A 19,459-nucleotide genomic window follows, 5' to 3' on the forward strand; every position below is an offset into this window, starting at 1 on the left:
GCATTAGCAAGTCTCTAAAATCCTGAAAAATTTGGAGTTTTGTTGTGATGAACCTGTGTGATGTCTTAAGCAGCTGCTTGTTCACAGACCCTCGATGTTGGCCATCTTGAGGTATGAGACTATGATTTCTTAAGAGCAACTTTCATGCTAGTTAATTTCTCAAACTACTCTGACAATCAATGAGTGAAGTGATGGAGCCATCCCATCTCTTCTTTTCCAGGATTCTAAGGATGGAATACTTTGTAGAGATGGCATGTTTTAGAGGAAACGTTTTATACGAGGAAACAAGTGTGCACACACACACTTGAAGCATGTAACTGAGAGACTTTTAGTAATTTATTAAGCATTGTTTAAAATAAGTTAAAGTTTACCACACAGTTTTTTTTAAATCCTTTTGAATACTACTTAGTCATTAGCTGTCTCAAACAGCTATATTTCAAGTATTTGCTCAATAAAATACTGCTTTTTGACTCATTGTACTGGTTTGACAGTTTTAGGTTTTTAATATATTAAGTGACACTTTAAGAATATAAATATTGAGAATTGAGGGTTCTCCCATTTTTAAAGACAGTCATGAAAACACAGAACTCCTAGGGAAAGGACAAAAAAAAATAGGGTACACCACAGAAATAATGTCACCCTTAACTATAGGAATGTTAGCTGATGCTTGACTTCTACTTTTTAAATATTCATCGAGACAAACTAAATTTTAATAAATTTTGAGAAAAGTGCCTTCATTTTAAATGTTCCTTGCTCTTGTGACAAAAGGATTTGACTATGTGCATCCTCATTAAAGTTTCCTTTGACAGCCTTAAGAATGCCATGAAATTAAACAGAAATATAAGATTATGCTTGGAAATAGAGCAATTCATAAAGTCACCTAGTTACAGTAAACTTTTATGATGTGGCCTTGAATCTAGTGTATTAATACCGCTGCTGAACAGGGTGGTGAAAAACCATTTACACTGAAATTCACCCTGAATTAGGATAATTAGTAGATGCTGCAGTACCAAAGCCACCCTGAAAACAAAATGAATGCATTCTAAAAGCATTTTTCAACTGAATGCCAAACTTCGGAGGTGAATTTAGGCCAATGGCAACCTCTCCCCCCCCCACCCCCACCCCCGTGTAAATGCGACACAATCGGGCCTCACATGCAGGCCTCTCTCTCCATTTCAGGCAGGACCTTTGTTCCGTACGTCGATGTTTTTTCCCCCTAAGCCCGTGACACAACTTGCCACTTTTCCTTCTATTATTTTTCCGGTTCACAGTCTCTAGACTTTGAGACTCCTGATCCCTTAAAACATTCAACTGCGGAAAAACCCGATGAGCCAGTGCACTAGGAGGCTGGGGGAGGGGGAACAATAAAAAAGTTGAACAGCAGGAAGATGGGCCTGCAGCTCTGGCAGAAGCCCCGGCATCGGTTTGTTTACCAGCCCCAGATAGCTAGGGCAGTAGCTAGAAACGGATCGGCTCCAGGACTACGAGCACCACACACCACAAAAATAAATAAATAAAACAAAAATCCTTCACGCCCCCAACCCTCTCACGGATACAGTATCACGGGGCTAGCAGTAAAAGGGGGCGACGAGGGGAAAGAGAGAGAGAGAATGTGTGAGCATTATGCAAACAAACGGCAGGACCAAAGGAATAGTTACTTCTATGAAAGCCATGACAAAGACAAAAAGGAAAGGGAAAAAAGCAGCTCTGAACCGACGGGGGTGAAAATAATCCTCTCCCGGGTAGTCACTATTGTAACTCGAATCACCCCCCCAAACACAGGGCAAATATGGACGACGGCAGCGGCGGCCGATTATTTCGCCTTCTCTTTCCCGACCGGGTTTTTTGTTCGCTCCTATAAAAGTGCAGTAGATCGCGCCTGACACAATAAGCAGAGCAACGAAATGACGGTGGGGGTTGAAGGGGGCGGGGGGGATAAATCGCAATCTGGTGCAGTAATGTCAACCCTGACACCAGCCTTTTGTATTAGCAACCCCACCGGCCAGAGAGCTGGCCGCAGCCGGTGAGAAGGAAAGTCCTCCACCGTGGGGCTCCAGGAGCTTTGTGGGAGACAGGGATTGCGGGGGCAGCTTCTCTCCCGGTAATATTTCGGGGGTACATTGAAGTCAGATCCCAATAGCTGCTTGGCCATTTTGTCAGCTCCGTTTCTGCCACCTCCACCCCCTCTTCTCTTCGCCTCCTTCCTCAGTGGAGGCCTCACTACAACGATCCCATTATTAAGACACAGGGCCTTCACCAGTCCTTCCACTGTGGTGTGGTGTGGTTTGGTGTATACTTCCCCCCCCCCCCCCCCCAACACGCACACCTACCTCCGACCGGCCCCAATACTCACCCTCCCACCCCCCAACAATATCCAGGATGGCGCGTCTCCCCTCCCCCCTTGCCCCGGAGTGACGGGGAAGAGCAGCTGAGCTCATACCGCGGGTGACACAACAAGCCCGGCCAAAAGAGCCTGGAGTAGGCGAGGGAGGCCCAGACCCCCCCCTCACAACCTGGGGGCCCAGGAAAGCGGAGAAGACCCCCCCCCACATACCTAGTTTGTCCCGATGCGGCCTCCGCAGACGCTCCGCACTACCCCAGCAGTAGCTTCCCTTCCCTTCAATTATCAGCTGAAGCCGCAGCACCGACCAGCGTGCCGTCCCCCTCCGCAGCCGAACCCCTTCCCGTGGCACAGGGGAAGGCCGGGGACTACTTACCCCTCAAAGGGGCTCGCAGCCCCTTCCTGCCCCCACTGCCTAAATGCGCTCCCCCTGCCCGGCTGGCAGCCCTCCGCAGAGCCCCGGGACCCACTGTTTGTTCGTCCTGCTTCCCTGCGCTACCAGGCGTTTCTTGGCCTAGCGAGAGGTATCCTTCCGCCGGGGTCGTCACCCCTGGGTCCGTGCAAGTATTTCCCCTCAGGTCAGCGGCGCTGGAGGGACTGTTTTTACCCACTACGGGGTGTGCAAGACCCTCCTCGCCGCTGGGGCAAAGACCCTGCTGGGCGAGAGCGTTAATATCGACTCGGCCCCTTTAAGAGGGGGCTGGGCTCCCAGTGACCTCTCGGGATGCCCGCCCCTTCCTGGTTGCCATAGCCACCTCTTGCCAGCGTCCCAAAATGGCGTCTCTGCTGCCGGAGAACCTGTTCGAGACCCGCGTGCAGGCCCCAGCTCCCAGCAAAGACTTCTACCAGCTGATCGTCACCCGGAAGGAGGTGGGTGAATGCGGGAGGAAGGCCCCGCCCGTGGCCTCCGCCGGCGGCCAGCGCCAGCGCCCTCATCCCACTGCCCCTGCCCGCCCACCGGCCTGTTGGTGCCCCGGCTCGCGCGCAGACAGCGCTGCTCCCCGGGCTGTCGTGGCAACCGAACCTTGGGGAGGGTCCACGGATCTGCCAGTGGCGGCGGGGGGGACATCTGGTTGAAGATGTTGACGAGGAGTCTACCGTGCGGGTGCGGAAACACCACTGGTGGGTCCAGGGAGCACGTCGGATTGCTAAACCTCACTGAAATAGGCTTAATAACAGAGAGGGAGCCGTGCTAGTCTATATACTATAAAGAAACAGTCAAGTAGCACTTTAAAGCCTAACAAAATAACTTATTGGGTGAGCTTTCGTGGGACAGACCCACTTCTTCAGACCGTAGCCAGACCAGAACAGACTCAATATTTAAGGCACAGAGAACCAAAAATAGTAATCAAGGTTGACAAATCAGAAAAAAATGATCAAGGTGAGCAAATCAGAGAGTAGAGGGGAGGGAGGGAAGTCAAGAATTAGATTAAGCCATGTATGCAAAACAGCCCCTATAATGACATGGGTCTGTGAATGCATGGGAAAGCATTGCTACCTGGGCATCAAACTCACTGACCCAGGGAGGCAGTGAGTACCATCACTCAGGGTCTGAGTGGTACATGCAATGCACCTGAGGATCCAATGCGAGTGCCAGCAAGCACTTCAGGGATAGACTGGAATAGTCACCAAATAAGTATGAAAAAGTGTTGCAAAATGATCACTCAGTAACCTTGAAAACTTTCACAGTGGTGTTGATACTGTGACCTTCAAAAATAGAAAACAAATTTATGGATCTTCAAAGACTGTCACAAGAAAGTGATGGAGGGTATAGAGAAAACACACAATGCTGAGAATAGTCACAATGCTTTTCCTAAGGAAAAGAATCTTTAAAGGATCTGAAATAAACTAAATCTACTGGCAAGTCAATCGTTTTACATTGAAATTTAGTGCCAGACAGATGAGGTGAATAACTAGAAAAAAATTAATCTGCCTCTCCTGGGAGAGGCTAATACATGTCAAGACATTTCTTTGGTGGGTCTGATAGAATCTTATTTCTCTGGTGATGTCCATGGCTGGTTTTCAATGTGAGGCAGAAAGAGATTGTTCAGAATAATCCTGAGTGAGATTTCAGTCTCTTATTGAAACATACTGCAAAATCCTTTCTCACAAGACCAAGAGGGATGCCTTCAAATGTCTTTAAGATTAATCTCCAGTAAGAGATTTCCCCCTCTGCACACACACAAATGAAAACTAATTTTCATTTATTTAAAGCTTTACTTCTATTTTCTTTAATTTCACCCTAACTTTGACAGGAACTGGTCTGGAAAGTGAAGGTATTGCACAGAGAACGGATGCAAGCTGTCTCAAAATGCATGTGTCAGTTTTAATGTTATGAGATTTAAAAAATGTGCTAAGTGAGATTTTAATTCTTTGTCACAGGGCTATGTCTACACTAGCCCCAAACTTCGAAATGGCCATGTAAAAGGCGATTTCGAAGTTTACTAATGAAGCGCTGAAATACATATTCAGCGCCTCATTAGCATGCGGGCAGCCACGGCATTTCGAAATTGATGCGGCTCGCCGCCACGCAGCTCATCCAGACGGGGCTCCTTTTCGAAAGGACCCCGCCTACTTTGAAGTCCCCTTATTCCTGTGAGCAGATGGCCATTTACATGGCCATTTCGAAGTTTGGGGCTAGTGTAGACACGGCCAGGGAGATAATTTTTACATGGCATTAAAGCTAAACCAAAATAACTGAGATGTCTTTCCTCCAATTGGGCAAGAGTTGGCCTGTAAAATAAGCAAACCAATATAGAATTTATAACTTCAAAATTATTACAATTCTAAGCTTTCGATATGCCTCACATTTTTTCTTTCTCTCCTCAGAGTTATTGGTTTCCTTCTAAATGTGCTGCTATAATTGTTGGCTTTTCTTCAATGAATACAAAAATATACCAGTCAACAACAACAACAAAAATACATAAGATTTCACAACAAATTCGCTTACAACTTCCTTTTTAACTTGATAGCTTTCTGAAAAATTCTTGTAAGGCTGAAATTTCCATATTATATATCTAACTAAGGTGATTTTTTTTAAAAAAATGTTCATTGCATCCTGCCATTTTTGAAAAAGTATCTATTGTTTCCCCTTTATGACATAAGCACTCAGGCAATATTTGGACTCCTCAGAATTGTTTCAGTTGGGTGGAGAAAAGGAACCAGGTATTTTCTTGATATGATCTGATTATTTACTTAGAAATGTACATTCCTTTCTCCCTAAACACAACAGGAATTAAAAAGTAAGTCACAGTTTGCTCACAGTTCCCAGCCCCTTATTGGCGAGCACTCAAAACAAAGAGCTCTCTCTCTCTTTCTCTGGTGTTTCTCAAGACCATGCTCCATACTGTACTGTCTCCTTTTCTGTGTCTGCTGTGGTATTTCTCACTGATTTCTCTAATACACACCACTCCAGTCCAATCAGACCTTGCTAATACCAATAGCACAGAGGGATCTCTTGCCCCATGGCTAATATCCACCAGTTTCAGTGAGGTTTAACCCAACCCATAAAAATATCTTATTTTAACCTTTTTTTTTATGAAGAAAGGATATTTGGGTATTCTGAAAAGAACTTCAGGTAGTTTTTGTTTAAAAGGCAGCAGTTTGGTAGTTCAAACTGTGGTCAGACTTCGTTGGTATTTCCCTGCTGTGTACCTTTAAGCATGTAAATAGCAGCACAGAAGTCAGTGGAACTACTACTTGTGTGTACTGTTCTCTCAAACATTTTCTATCCTTGGGCAGGTTGGAATTTCTTATGTGCAACACTAATACTGAGGTCATGTGTAGATGTGCACTCCCAGTTAATAGAGCTGGAAGAAAAAATATTAAAACAAGGGGCAATGCTTAAGATGTTTATGTGAAATTAAATACAAAGAAAATTAACACTACCCGTGGAGTACATGCATTATCATCCTATCTAACAACTCAAGCTAATAAACACATCAGAATGAGGCATGCTAAAAACAGCTATATAAATAAATCCAACATATGGCCATTAAATAAAAGTATAACAAATATGCATCAGGTATCTACGACATTCCAAAAATTCTGTTTCTTACCGTAAGCCATTAAAACTATGTGAACTTTCTTTGAACTGTCATCATGCAAATGTCATGGGCTATGCTTTTGCTCCACTATTCATTCCCTAAAGCCTGAATCCTTATCTACAAAGGCAGTCTAAAGCGTACATCTACACTACAAGATAAATTCCAGTTTATTCATATTGATTTTGTAATTCTGGAATTAATAAGTTTGAATTTGACCATCATCACTTCCCCCATGCTCCTCACATTGCTGCCACACTCAAACTGGCAAACATTGAATGTTGCAGTAGTGCATTGTGGGAACCTATCCCACAGTTCCCTCATCTCTGTAGCATTCTGGATACACTCGCTGGTTTTAACATCATCTTCCCATGTTGCATTTTCCTCATTCTCATCCCATGCTAAGCAAACATCCATTTTGCCCCTTGAAAGAAAGAAAAAGTAGGGCATCCACACAGATGGCAAAAAAGGTTTACATCAATTACTCCCTTCCGTAGCTGAACTCTCAACTGGCCATCCACTGAGTGTCCCCACTCCCATGATTGCATCCGATCCCTGAAAATAATACAGGGGCTTATACTTTTTTCTTAGATTTTTCTATCCTCTGTCTTCTAACTTTGAGAATAAAGAATTTTTTACTTTCCCCTTCATTATCCAGATATTGCCAACAGGGGTGCAACAACTGTGTTCTCAACTGGCTGTCCACTGAGTGTTCCCCCTCCCATACCTGCATGTGATCCCTGAAAATAATACAGGGCCCCTGAAAAGCATAAAGAAAGAGAAGATAGGAAAGTTTTTCAGAAAAGAGAGTTGCTGATAGGGAGAGTCTTTGGCTTTCCAGTGCATATAAGGCTTCTCTGCAATGCCTCTGTTCTCAATTGGCCATCCACTGAGCGTTCCATCCCCCAACATTGCATGTGATCCCTGAAAAAAATACAGGGGCCTGGACTGTATTCTCAAAGTTAGAAGAAAGAGGATAGAAAAGACGAGGAAAAGGAATTTTTGACTTTCCCCTTCACTGCACAGATATTGCCAACACAGGTGATGGCAGTGAAATATAATACACTGAACTTACAATGCAAACAGGAATCTCAACTAGCCCCTCCCCCACAGGTTTCTGAGGGCGTCAAAGCATGAAGACAGATAGGAGATGTTAGCAAAAACATTTTATAACTGAAATATAAAACCAGCAGGTGTGTGCAATGGACAGCAAGCTCCCGAAAATATTTTTGGCAGGGTGTCGGGGGCGGGGGGTGCTGTGGTCTGCAGCTGCAGAGCCACTTGGAATGTTGAAGTCGCTGAAGTAGCCCCCCGACTATCTTAGCCACAGGCGGAGACTTCCCTCACAGTGGAAGCAAACCCCTAAATATCTTAGCTGCCAGGGGAGACTTCCCTCTGGCAGCTGCAAGCAGGCATGGAGGGGGTTCAGGAAGCTGAAAGCTAAATCGCCCCTCACTCTTCTCTTCTGCAAACTAAATAAGCACAGATCCCTCAACCTCTTCTCCTAGGTCATGTGCTCCAGCCCCCTAATCATTTTTACTGCGCTCCACTAGACCTGCTCCAATGCGTCAACATCCTTTCTCTTCTGGGGGAGGCCAGAACTGGACGCAATACTCTAGATTTGGCCTCACTGATGCCAAACAGAGGGGAATAATAACTTCTCTACATCTGCTGGAAGTGCTCCTCCTAATGCACCCCAATATGCCATTAGTCTTCCTGGCTTCAAGAGCACATATTGACTTATATTCAGCCTCTCATCCACTGTAATCCCCAGGTCCTTTTCTGCTACACTGCTACTTAGCCAGTCAGTCCCCAACCTGTAACAATGCTTGGGATTCTTCTGTCCCAAGTGCGGGGCTCTGCAGTTGTCCTTGTTGATCTTCATCAGATTACTTTTAGCCCAATCCTCCAGTTCATCTGTGTCACTCTAGACCCTATTCCTACCTTTCAACATATCTACCTCTCCCGCTAGCTTAGTGTCATCCACAGATTTGCAGAGGGTGCAATCCATTCCCTCATCCAGGTCATTAATAAAGATTTTGAATGATACAGAACCGATCCCTGGGGCACTCCACCAGAAACCAACCACCAACCAGACATTGAGCCATTGATCAATACCCATTGGGCCCAAACATCTATTCAGCTTTCTATCCACCTTACAGTCTATTTATCCAATCCGTACTTCCTTAACTTATGGGCAAGAATACTTGTGGGAGACTTTCAAAAGCTTTGCTAAAGTCAGGGTATATCACATCCATTGACTTCCCCATGTCCACAGAGCCAGTTACCTCATTATAGAAGCTAATCAGATTGGTCAGACATGACTTGCCCTTGGTGAATCCATGTTGACTACTCTTAATCACTTTCCCCTCTTCCAAGTGCTTCAAAATGGATTCCTTGAGGCACTCCTCCATGAGTTTTCTGGGGTCTGAGGTAAGGCTGACTAAGTCTATAGCTCTCTGGATTGTCCTTTCCTTTTTTAAAGATGGGAAATATATTTGCCTTTTTCCAGTCATCTGAGACCTCTCCCGATCTTGACAAGTTTTCAAAGATAATGGCCGAAGGCTCTGCAATGACATTTGCCAATTCCCTCAGTACTCTTGGATGCATTAAATCTGGACCCATGGATTTGTGTATGTCTAGCTTTTCTAAACAGCCCTTAACTTGTTCTCTCCCAACAGAGGGCTGCCCAGCTTCTTCCCATACTGTATTGCCTAAAGCAGTAGTCTGGGAGCTGACCTTGTCCATGAAGACAGAGGCAAAAAAAGCACTGAGTACTTCAGCCTTTCCCACATCATCAGTCTCCAAGTTACCTCTGTCATCCAGTAATGGCCCCACACCCTCCCTGATCATCTTCTTATTGTTAACATGTCTGTAAACACCCTTCTTGTTACCCTTCACATCCCTTGCTAGCTGCAGTTCCAATTTTGCTTTTGCCTGCCTGATTACTCCCCTGCATACTCCTCCTTAGTCATCTGTCTAAGTTTCCACTTCTTAGATGCATGCTTTTTGAGTTTAAGCTTGACAAGTATTTCCCTGATAAGCCAGGATGGTTGCCTACCATATTTGCTTTTCTTAATGCACATCAGGATGGTTTGTTCCTGTGCCTTCCATAAGGCTTCTTTAAAATACTGCAAGTTCTCCTGAACTCCTTTACCCTTCAGATTAGCTTTGTAGGGGATCTTGCCCATTAGTTTTCTGAGAGAGTCAAAGTCTGCTCTTCTGAAATCAAGAGTCTTCCTTTACTTCTCACCTTCCTTCCTTTTGTCAGGATCCTGAAATCCACCGTCTCATGATCACTACAGCTCAGGTTGCCACCCACTTATGGATAATAAGACCATAAGTATATCAGAATGCTACATATAAATCTATGGTATGCCCCCATTTTGAATACTGAATGCAATTCTGGTCACCCCATCTCAAAAAAAAGTGCATTCAGTTTGCAAATGTTACAAAGAAGAGGAACAACAATTTTTGAATATGGAACATCTTTCATATGAGTGGCAATTAAAAAGACTGGGACTGCTCAGTTTAGAAAAGAGGCAGCTGAGGAGGACTATAAAATCATAAAGGATGTCGAGAAATTGAATAAAGGAGTGTTATTTTCATTTACTATAACACAAGAGCCGGGGTCACTCAATTAAATCGATAGGTAGCAGGTTTATCGCAAACATAAGGAAGTCCTACACATAATGCACAATCAGTCTCATTACCAGGGATTGTTATGAAATACAAAAGTATAACTGGATTAAAAAAATACAATTAAGTTCATGGATAATAAGTTCATAAATAACTGTTGGCTAAGATAGTCACATATGCAACCCCATGCTCTGGATGGTCCTAAACCTCTTCCTGCCAAAATCTGGGAGTGGCTGACAGGATGGATCACTTGGTAATTGGGCCTGTACATTTCCTCTGAAGCATCTGGCACAGGCCACTGCCAGAAGACAGGATACCGGGCTAAATATACCATTGATCTGACCCATTCTTGAGAGACATTTGCATGAATTTGGAGGAAGGGGCAGGATCATTGCCTCCAAGAATGAGGTTTAAAGAACATAGTGGTGAAAGGCAGGTCTGGCCAAAGAAGCCTTGCCTATTAAGAGTCCTTCTGGGAGTGATGGTAATATGGGTTAGGAATTTTTTGTAGAATTCGCTAGTGGAGGAAAGGGTTTACCTTTTGTCTCTCTTAGTTTTACCTTCAAAACTGTTGTCTGGAATGGATGATTGATTCATGCTTTCTCTCCCCTGCACCCCACAGCTTGCTTGTTCTGCAATTATTACATGTTCTGTTGGTAATTAGGTTGAAACATCTGGCTAGTGACCTACTGTATGATTTGTCTAGCATTGATTACAAATGATGATAAAGTTAACGTCTATTGATATGGGGGGAGGGGTTGCCGCAAAGTATATACCAGTTGCATTGAAGGAACATAATTAGTAATAAAGAAGTAGAAGTTCCAAGAATAAAATTGTATTGTATTGAGGATAATTGTCTATGACTAAAAAGTAAGATTTCAAAAGGTTCAGGAACTTCAGGGAATTTACTCCAGAGGGTAGGGATAGTGTGGCAAGACAGAGTAATGACAAACAGTAGTCTCATGCTTAAGTCCCTTAGGAAACGGCTTGGTAACTAGAAAATTAGGATGGTAACACTAGGAATGTAACCAGAGAATGACCTACTCAGCGTGTAATTACTATTACACCTGTCACCCACTCCATTAGCAAATGCTTGACTAGGCGTGGGATTGCTTCATGTTGGTAAAATGATTAACCACTTAGCCATAAAAATAATACCTAGTACTTATGGAATAACTTTTATGTTTTGCCAAATATTCGTGTGTAATTTCCCTGTATGACTGCATACTAACAAAGAACTACCTTACCTGCATGTGAAGTAGGAGATCAATGCCCAGATTTTTTTAACAAATAAACAGTTTCAGAACCGTCAAGATGTACAAATAACTTTTGTGTGCAACCAAATATTCCTCTTGCTGTTGTTCTTTTCCGTCCTCCCTCTCTTCTCGTTTGTTTCCAGCTTGTTGTGTTTTAAATTAGGCCCAATCCTTCAATAAATTCTGAGTCCAGTGGTGTTAACCATTTTAATTGTATTGCAAGTCTTGCAATGTTAGGGTGTTTTCTTTAAATGCCAGTTCTTGTAGTCATGGGATTACATGAGACTCTCAGCTTTCATTTTCTTAAAAGTAATTTTCTACTCCTCATATTATAAAACAACAAAAGTAGGCATCACTGGTAACCTGTTGTGAGTCACTTATGGTCAGGCCTGCAATTGCTCCTGGGCCCCTTTGAAACACCATGGCAGCACTGCTCTGGCTGCCCACAATTGTAAGGGAGTAGGGGGAGGGTACAGTACCATCGTCCAGGTGATACTAAGGACTGACTGCCCTTGGCCCTGCCCCTTCTGCTCTTGGTCCCTCCCCTTCTGGTTACAGAGCTGGGCCCCCCTCCCATCTTGCCCGAGGGCCCATGGCAGCATTTGGAACCACTGCTTATGGTCTACCTGCTCTTCAAAAGTAGGGAGGAAATCAATGAATGTTGCTCAGCAATTCTTAAAATCACGGTCTTCACACTTAAACAGTAGCTGAATGTCCCCTTCATATCTCTAGGCTCTTGGAAGCGCTTGTTTTTAAAATTAATGATGCCACTTTGAATCAAGCATGTTCATGGATGTTACTGCGAATCCATAATCAGCAGGGCAACAGCTATTGCAGGTCCTGGGGAAAGGTAGGAAGAGAGCCTGGCACTGAACCCTGGAAAGGGCGGAGACAAGGATGGAATTGAGGTGGCCCTCACTGCCGCCCAGACTGTGACAGTAGACCTTTACTCTCCCGCAGCCAGAGTAATGCTGCCACAGCGCTGCAAAGTTACCCAGGGCTCCAGCCACCACTGCTGCCAAAGTGAGGCCCTTTGCCCTCCCCCACCTCTTTGGCAGACCTCTCTACTATAAATCAGTTAATAATATTGACTGTAATGCCATGGCTTTGCCCTTGAGCTGTGAGCCTGGGGCTAAGCCAGTCAGGCAACTTCCTGTGAAACTCAAAAGGTAGGACTAATAAAGGGAAAGTTTAGGAGGCTGTAGTGAGACTCCAGACAGTGTGGACGGAATCTGCCAAGAAGATTCTCTGATCAGATGAATTGCTTTAAGTAGGAAGGGTTGGGAGTAACTGGTTAAGGCAGAAAGGACTCTGATCAGACTAGGGGAGTTTGGGCTATACCCAACTAGAGGCTAGAGGGAAGATCTTTTGGTTTAATTTTGAACTTTAAATTAATAAATTTGACACTAAGCAGGGTGGTTGCAATTGGACTGAAAAATCTCTGTGGAGTTTGAGGCTCTCAAAGGGGAAATAGAAGTGAGGGGCTGCATGCAGGGCTTCCCTGAGCCTCCCGGGGGGGATGGTGTGTGGCAGCCACTCACCTACACTGACACCCCAAACAGTTGAAATCAGATCTTCTTTAGGACATAAACTGCAAATAATAGAATATCAAATAATTCATTTTGACGTATTTTTAGTGTCTGACTGGAAGAGAAAGAAAGATGGGGTGGGGAGGGTGAAGGCTTTAAGAGGGACCGGAATATGTCTGGGGAAGGAAGCAGTGGGAGGATTTGGGAACTACTTATGAGGGAAGATCTAAAGTAGAAAATGAGTGAGGTTATGGAGTATTTACATAGAAATCTTATAAAAACTAGGTTAAATAAAATCAGTTTTATGTAGAACTGCTTATTAATTGTACAAATAATTTACTAATTATTTTGGATGATATTGATTTAAAAATCTCAAATTTTACTCAAAATTTCTGCAGAGAAAGATAAAATTATATTATAGTTTAGGTAATGAAGGCCAAAAAGGCCACGTGTACACTATAGTAGACTTTTGAAAGAAGATTTTCCAGAAGATTTTGAAGAATCACATCCACACATTAAAAGTGGATTGAAAGAGCATGTTGATACAGCCACGGGTGCTCTTTCAAAAGAATGGGCTAGGAAGTCCGTGGACGGGGTCACATGTCAGGAAAGCCCATCCGGGAGTCCCAGGCATGTGCTGCCTTAAAGGAGTCCTCCCAAACAGCCCCTCCCTGCACATGCTGCTGAGGCCTGCCAAGCTTGTTTGTAGTGAAGCTGAGCCTGTGCCCATTTCTGACTCTCACTTGTGAGAGCCATGAACCCACAGCAGCTGTGGACCCAAACGATTGCCTTGACTCGCCCGCTGGCCATCCTGCTCGCAGCTGTCCTCCACCTCTTTCAGTGCTGGAGACCCAGCCTTAGGGGTTCCAACCAACCACCACAGCCCCTGCCACACCACCCCGAGCCATCTGGTGCATGTGGACTCACCCCATGAGCTCTGATGGGACCAGTTGGTCTTGGTTGAGTGGCATGATGTGCACTGGCTGCAGAACCTCCTAATGAAGAAGGATACCTTCATGGAGCTCTGCAGCTGGCTCCCCCCATCTTCTGATGCTAGGACACCCAGATGTGGCCAGCCCTCTCAGTGGAGAAGCATGTGGCCATCACCGTGTGGAAGTTCGCCATCCTGGATAGCTACTGCTCCATCAGACAGGAGTTTGGGGTGGGCAAGTCAGAGCTGTCGTCAGACTTACCTCAGAGCTGTCGTCCTCGAGGTAAGGCACACTCCGCTTGCTGGCCCAGCACAGGGAGTGTGGGGGGACTGCCAGGCAAGGGGTAACCCCAGGGGCTGAGGGTGGGTGTGCAAGGGGCTGAGGCGGAGGGGGGGAAGCCCCGCACCAGAGGACCGTGATGCCCTACCAGTGCACAGACCCGCTGCCAGAGGGGTGACTTCAAGAGGGGTGGCACCCAGAGGGAAGAAGGTCCTGGGAAGGGGAAGGAGCAAGGGTACACCTGCTCACACCCAGAAGTATGCCTTCTCTCTGTTCCCTGCAGGTCATCAGAGCCATCAACCAGGTGCTGCTCTGGAGGCTCATGTGCTGGGGACTTGGACGTGGCCATTGCAGGGTTCACTGCCCTTAGCTTCCCCCATTGTTTCACAGTGATCGACAGAATGCACATTACCATCAGAGTCCCAGATCACAGTGTCGGCCTCAATGTGAATAGGAAGGCCTACCATTCCATCATGTTGCAGGCATTGGTTTATGGATGTTTATGTGGGCTGGCTGAGCCAGGCGCATGGTGAGTGTGTGTCCTGGAACTCTGCCCTGTACCACAAGGTGGAGACCAGGACCTACATCCCCCAGTGGGAGCGTGCCATTGGAGACAGTGCCATACCCCTCTGCATGGTGGGCAACCTGGCCTACCCCCTGCAGCCCTGTTTTATGCGGCCATACATGGGCTACCTCAGTCCCACCCAGGAGCTCTTCAACAACCATCTTGCAGGGGTATGGCACCACACAGTGTGCCTTTGGCTGCTTGAAGGCAAGATTTAGGTGTCTCATCACACACCTCAACATCAGGGTGGAAAACTTCCCCGAAGTTGTGGGGGTCTGTTGTGCCCTCCACCATCTCATTGAGGCCACAGAGAAGACAACCCAGGGCTGGATAGTCAAGACTGGCCCTGGATACAAGCAGCCTGCCATGGTCCCTGACTGCCAGGACCACTGCAATGGACTCTGCCTCTGGGACACCCTCCAGGAGGATTTTGCCTATGAGCCAGAATGATCCAGCCCAGGCATCACCTGCAGACCCCTCCGACCCATCCACCCTTCCCTGCTCCCCCGCAAGAACCAGGACGTGGGAGTGTTGCAACTATTAAACTTTAATGAAACAAAGAAACTTTAGAAGAATAAAAACTGTGCCTTTAACTATATACACTGGCAAAAGGGGGTAACTATACACTTTAAAGGGCCCGGGAGGGGGGACATTTCAACCTGCATGGGAGGGCTCAGGACAGGGATTGGGGGACATTATTCCAGGTCCCTGTTGAGGCTGGGATGGGGGGTGGACCATCAGCCTCAGCCTTAGCATAGGGGCCGGGGGGCTGCCTCAGCATGGGCTCTCCCTCCTCCCGCCTTGGGGTGTGTGACACACCGCACACTTACTGGAGGGTCCCTCAAGGAGGCTGGGGAATGCCCAGCTTGTGGTTGCTTGGCTGGAGGATGCTGAGGGCAGTTCGATGATGAGTGTCCTGTCTGAGGACTTGTCCCTGGACGAGGACCTCCAGCTCTGACCCTGGGTCTGGTGCAATGGCCTGGCTGGATGGCCAGGGCTGGTCCCTTCTAGACCCAGCTCCTGCTCCGATGTGGCAGGGCTCTCCGGGACTGCTGTGGCCAGGAGTGTGTGGGGTGGGGAGCTGTCCTCAGCAGTGAGGAGCCTGTGTAGTTCCCTGTAATACGGACAGGCAGCAGGGCCTGCCCCAACCATCTGGCACTGTTCTGGGCCTGCATAGTTCCTTGCTGCATTTCCTTTACTTTCACCAGGCTTGGTGAGCAGTCTGAGCAGGGTAGCCTCAGGCGGCCAAGCCACTGGCCAGTTAGGCATAGGAGGGGGCATTCTGCTGGTGGCCCATGGTGTCCCAGAGGACCTTCTCATCTTGCCAGAGCCCCAGGAGGTCCTGGAGCTCTGGCTCAGTTCATGAGGGGCCCTCCATTTTGTGCACCAGACAGGTTTCTGGGACCCCTCAGCCAGCTCCCTTGGGCCCCTGGGTGTTACGGCACAGCTGGGTGCCAGTCATGCTGGCTCCGGGTGCCGCAGGGGGTGGCTCGAGGGAGTGGATCGCAACATCACATGGGTTTGCTGCCTCCACACGCTTAGCTTCCTGACAGGGGATTTCTGTGTCCCAGCAGCTTTAAGAGTGGGTGGATGCAGAGACCATAGTCCTGGTGGTTCTGGCTGGTGCTCCAGCTGGCTGGCATCCTGCAGGACTGCTCTTTTGAAAGAAGGGCCCCGGAGCATCTACATACTCTTTTTTCCCCCAAAAGATTCTTTTGGAAGAAGGCGCTCTTCATGGTCTGCAATCAGAAGAGAGCCTCCAGACGAAGCACTGCGTTCTTTCAAAAGGAAAGAGTGCATTTTGTGTGTAGATGCTCCATGTGTTCTTTCAAAAAAGGGCCTCCTTTTCTAAAAGAACTTGCTAGTGTGGACATGGCCAAAGAGAGCAGGTAATTTATATCTGTGTGGGAGAGGCAGCAAGGCAAATTTACTATAGCAGACAGGAAATTAGTCAGAAAAAGGCAGTGATTTGAGTGGAGACTTTGATGGGTGTGGACGTTAGATATGATTAGAGATTAGATTGGTAACAATACAGAAACTGTTTCTGCAGCTTCATTTTACATCATTCCGGGGCAGAACCTCAGATGATGTCAATCTTCATAGTTCTGTTGATTTCAGTTTGGGCACACTGATTTACAACGGCAGTGGCATTGGATCGTTTATAAAAGAGAGGCTTTGTAAAATTATTGTTTTCAAAAATCTTGGTGGTTTTATTTTCTTTTTTTACATTTCAAGCCACTAATTATTGGGGTGAAATTTGTTACTGTTTGCCAAATTGTACATCATATAAAGATATCTTTTTTTCTTCGACAGTGTCTTAGTTTACAAATGCGAGTATACGTAGAAATGCATTAGAGTTGTTCAGAAAATGGGAATATCTTGTTTGGAATACTTCATATATTCAGAAATTAAAATACTGAAAAAATTGCATGAAAACCAAAATATTTTGGTGCATAAATGCTGCTGTAGTGCCTCATGAGAATTACAGTTTGGGGTCCTATCTTCCCATTATTTTCTATAGTATTAGGTTTCCTGCTTGGACTATGTCCAGCATCTGATGAAGTGAGTCTGTGCTCACGAAAGCTCATGCTCAAAACTTTTCTGTTAGTCTATAAGGTACCACAGGACCCTTCGTTGCTGTTACAGATCCAGACTAACACGGCTACCCCTCCGATACTTTATATCTCCCGTTGTGCACCATGTTCTTCGGCCTTGCATAACATCCTGTACATTATGGGAGTCCCTTGCCTTGCAGTGTCATTGGATATGTGCGCAGCCCATAATACGAGCATGGGAATATGAGGCAACAGACCTGGAACATCCATAAGACACTGCAATCCTGTAGTACCTTAGGTTACGTCTACACTAGACAGTTTTGAAGACAAAACTGAGGTTTTGTAGACAAAACTGACAGGGCGTCTATGCACAAAAGTGTGTATTGTCAACAAAAAACTGTGTAGGTACTCCAGGGGGCCTTTTTGTTGACAGAATGGATCAAAAGATCAATCTGCTGTTATGTGTAGATGTGATCTGTTGACAGTTTTGTCGGAACATCTCTTCCAACAGTAACTTCTGCAGACAGATACTTCTAGTGTAGATGTAACGTTGGTGGGTACAGAAGCTTATGACCTAATTGTTAGTTTCTAAAGCTGAGTCTACACATGCCCCTTCCTTTTGTAGGGGGCATGTTAATGAGGCAGTTTGGAAGATGCTAATGAGGTGCTCACATGAATGTGCAGCGCCTCATTGGTATAATGGCAGCTGTGTGTAAAACCAAATAGGAAGAAGGGGCTTTTGACGTTCAGGGGGCCTTTCAAAAGGCCCCTGTCTACACCAGCAGTGTGCGTTCCAAAAGCGTGACTTTTGAATTGCACATGGCCACCATTATGCCAATGAAGCGTTGCATATTCATGTCAGCATCTCATAAGTGTCTTCCAAAGTGCCTCGTTGACATGCCTCCTCTGAAAGGAGGGGGCATGTGTAGAACCAGCTTAAGGTGCTACAAGACTTCTTGTTACTTGTAGAGCTACAGACTAACACTGCTAACCCTCTGAGACTATAAAATGCTGCAGCAGCATATGTAATTCAAAATATTTTTAGTTTCTGTCATTGTTTTTACATTCTTTTTTTTTTGCAGAAAGCTAACACTTTGCTAAAATTTTGTTCAGTCAAATACTCAGTTTTCAACTGATAAGCATTTGACCGATTTTTTTCAGACCAGTCCTTCTTTGTATCATATTTTTCAAAGAAATACAGATTAAAATTAATCATGAGGCTATATCACAGTGTGCTTGTAAATAAAATACTGTTTTATTTTGCAGTTGTCATGAAATCCCATCAAGGGACAGGATCCTTCTTGTATCTGGGGTGATTTTGATTCCTCTTAACCCGGTTCTAGTATATGATTAATGATACCGCACTCAAATTACATGGCTTAATCTCTTATTTTTACCTAAGAATTTCTTGCATGGACTATATATAACTGCACTGAAGATGGATATCTGCAAACATATCTACAGCTATATAATTCTGTCTGCCATGCACATAATTGTCAGGTCATGGACATATAATGTCTGTAACTAATATAGTAGTACATACCTACCATAGGAAAACTATTTTCTCCTCATTAAATATGACTTTCCAGCTGTACTTGGCTCCTTTCCAGACTTGCTTGGACAAAAGTATGTCATTGCTTATCCTTCTTTATGATCTTTAATTTTTCAATAATTATATTTGCTGCTTCGTTTAATTAGGATTATATGCAACTTATCAGGGTCTTTTTTTTACTCTGTGTGGTACATCTGCAGAATTCTTCAATGTAATTCTCTTTTTTTCTTACCTACCGAAAGTGAATATAAAACTTTTCTTTCTTTGCTATTGAGTTAATTTTGTTATATGTAATTTTTCTATTGCCTTTTAAATCTTCATAGCACATTTTCTTTTTTTCTCGTGCTCATATAACTATCTTGTAAAGTTGTCATAACCATGCACCATTCCAAACGTTGACTTTACTTGTCCATCCCTACCATGATGATAATTATATTTTATTCCTCTGCACGCAAAAAAAAGGTATCTAGAGTGAGTGTAATTTTTATGAAGTTGGCGTACAGTTGTAAACAAAAACGTTAAAAAGGAAGAAAGGGGTCTCAATCAGGGAAGGAATGGGAATATGTAGTAAGCAGAACTGGGAGAGTGATAGGACTGAATCACAGAAAATAACGGGCAAAGCACCAAAGACAAAAGTTTTGTCTACACCCAGAAGACTCACCACTTCAACTTTGTTTTTTAAACTACTTTAGATTAAAATGTTGTAAATCACTCTGTGGACACATTTTCATTTAAGGGTTAGTCTACCTTGAAAATAAACAGGAACTA

At 45.1% G+C, this 19,459-nt stretch overlaps 2 protein-coding genes across 7 annotated transcripts in view; one reads left to right on the plus strand and one right to left on the minus strand.

Annotated features, from left to right (window-relative positions):
- The window catches only part of TRIP12 (thyroid hormone receptor interactor 12), a 166,007-nt gene extending 163,148 nt beyond the window's left edge, over window positions 1-2,859 (minus strand). For 4 of the 6 annotated variants that reach the window (XM_075004709.1, XM_075004708.1, XM_075004707.1 and 1 more), the window contains exon 1: window positions 2,555-2,652. The gene's annotated coding sequence lies outside the window, so the exon portion shown is untranslated. The other 2 variants (XM_075004706.1, XM_075004705.1) reach the window with 2 other exon arrangements.
- Window positions 2,860-3,115: 256 nt separating this feature from the next.
- Window positions 3,116-19,459, plus strand: part of FBXO36 (F-box protein 36) — a 55,820-nt gene continuing 39,476 nt past the window's right edge. The window contains exon 1 of the mRNA XM_075004186.1: window positions 3,116-3,211. Within this exon, the coding sequence (XP_074860287.1) occupies window positions 3,116-3,211 (96 nt within the window). The remainder of the gene's footprint in view (window positions 3,212-19,459) is intronic.

This window comes from Carettochelys insculpta, chromosome 10, assembly GCF_033958435.1.
Source record: "Carettochelys insculpta isolate YL-2023 chromosome 10, ASM3395843v1, whole genome shotgun sequence".
Classification (NCBI taxonomy): Eukaryota; Metazoa; Chordata; order Testudines; family Carettochelyidae; genus Carettochelys; species Carettochelys insculpta.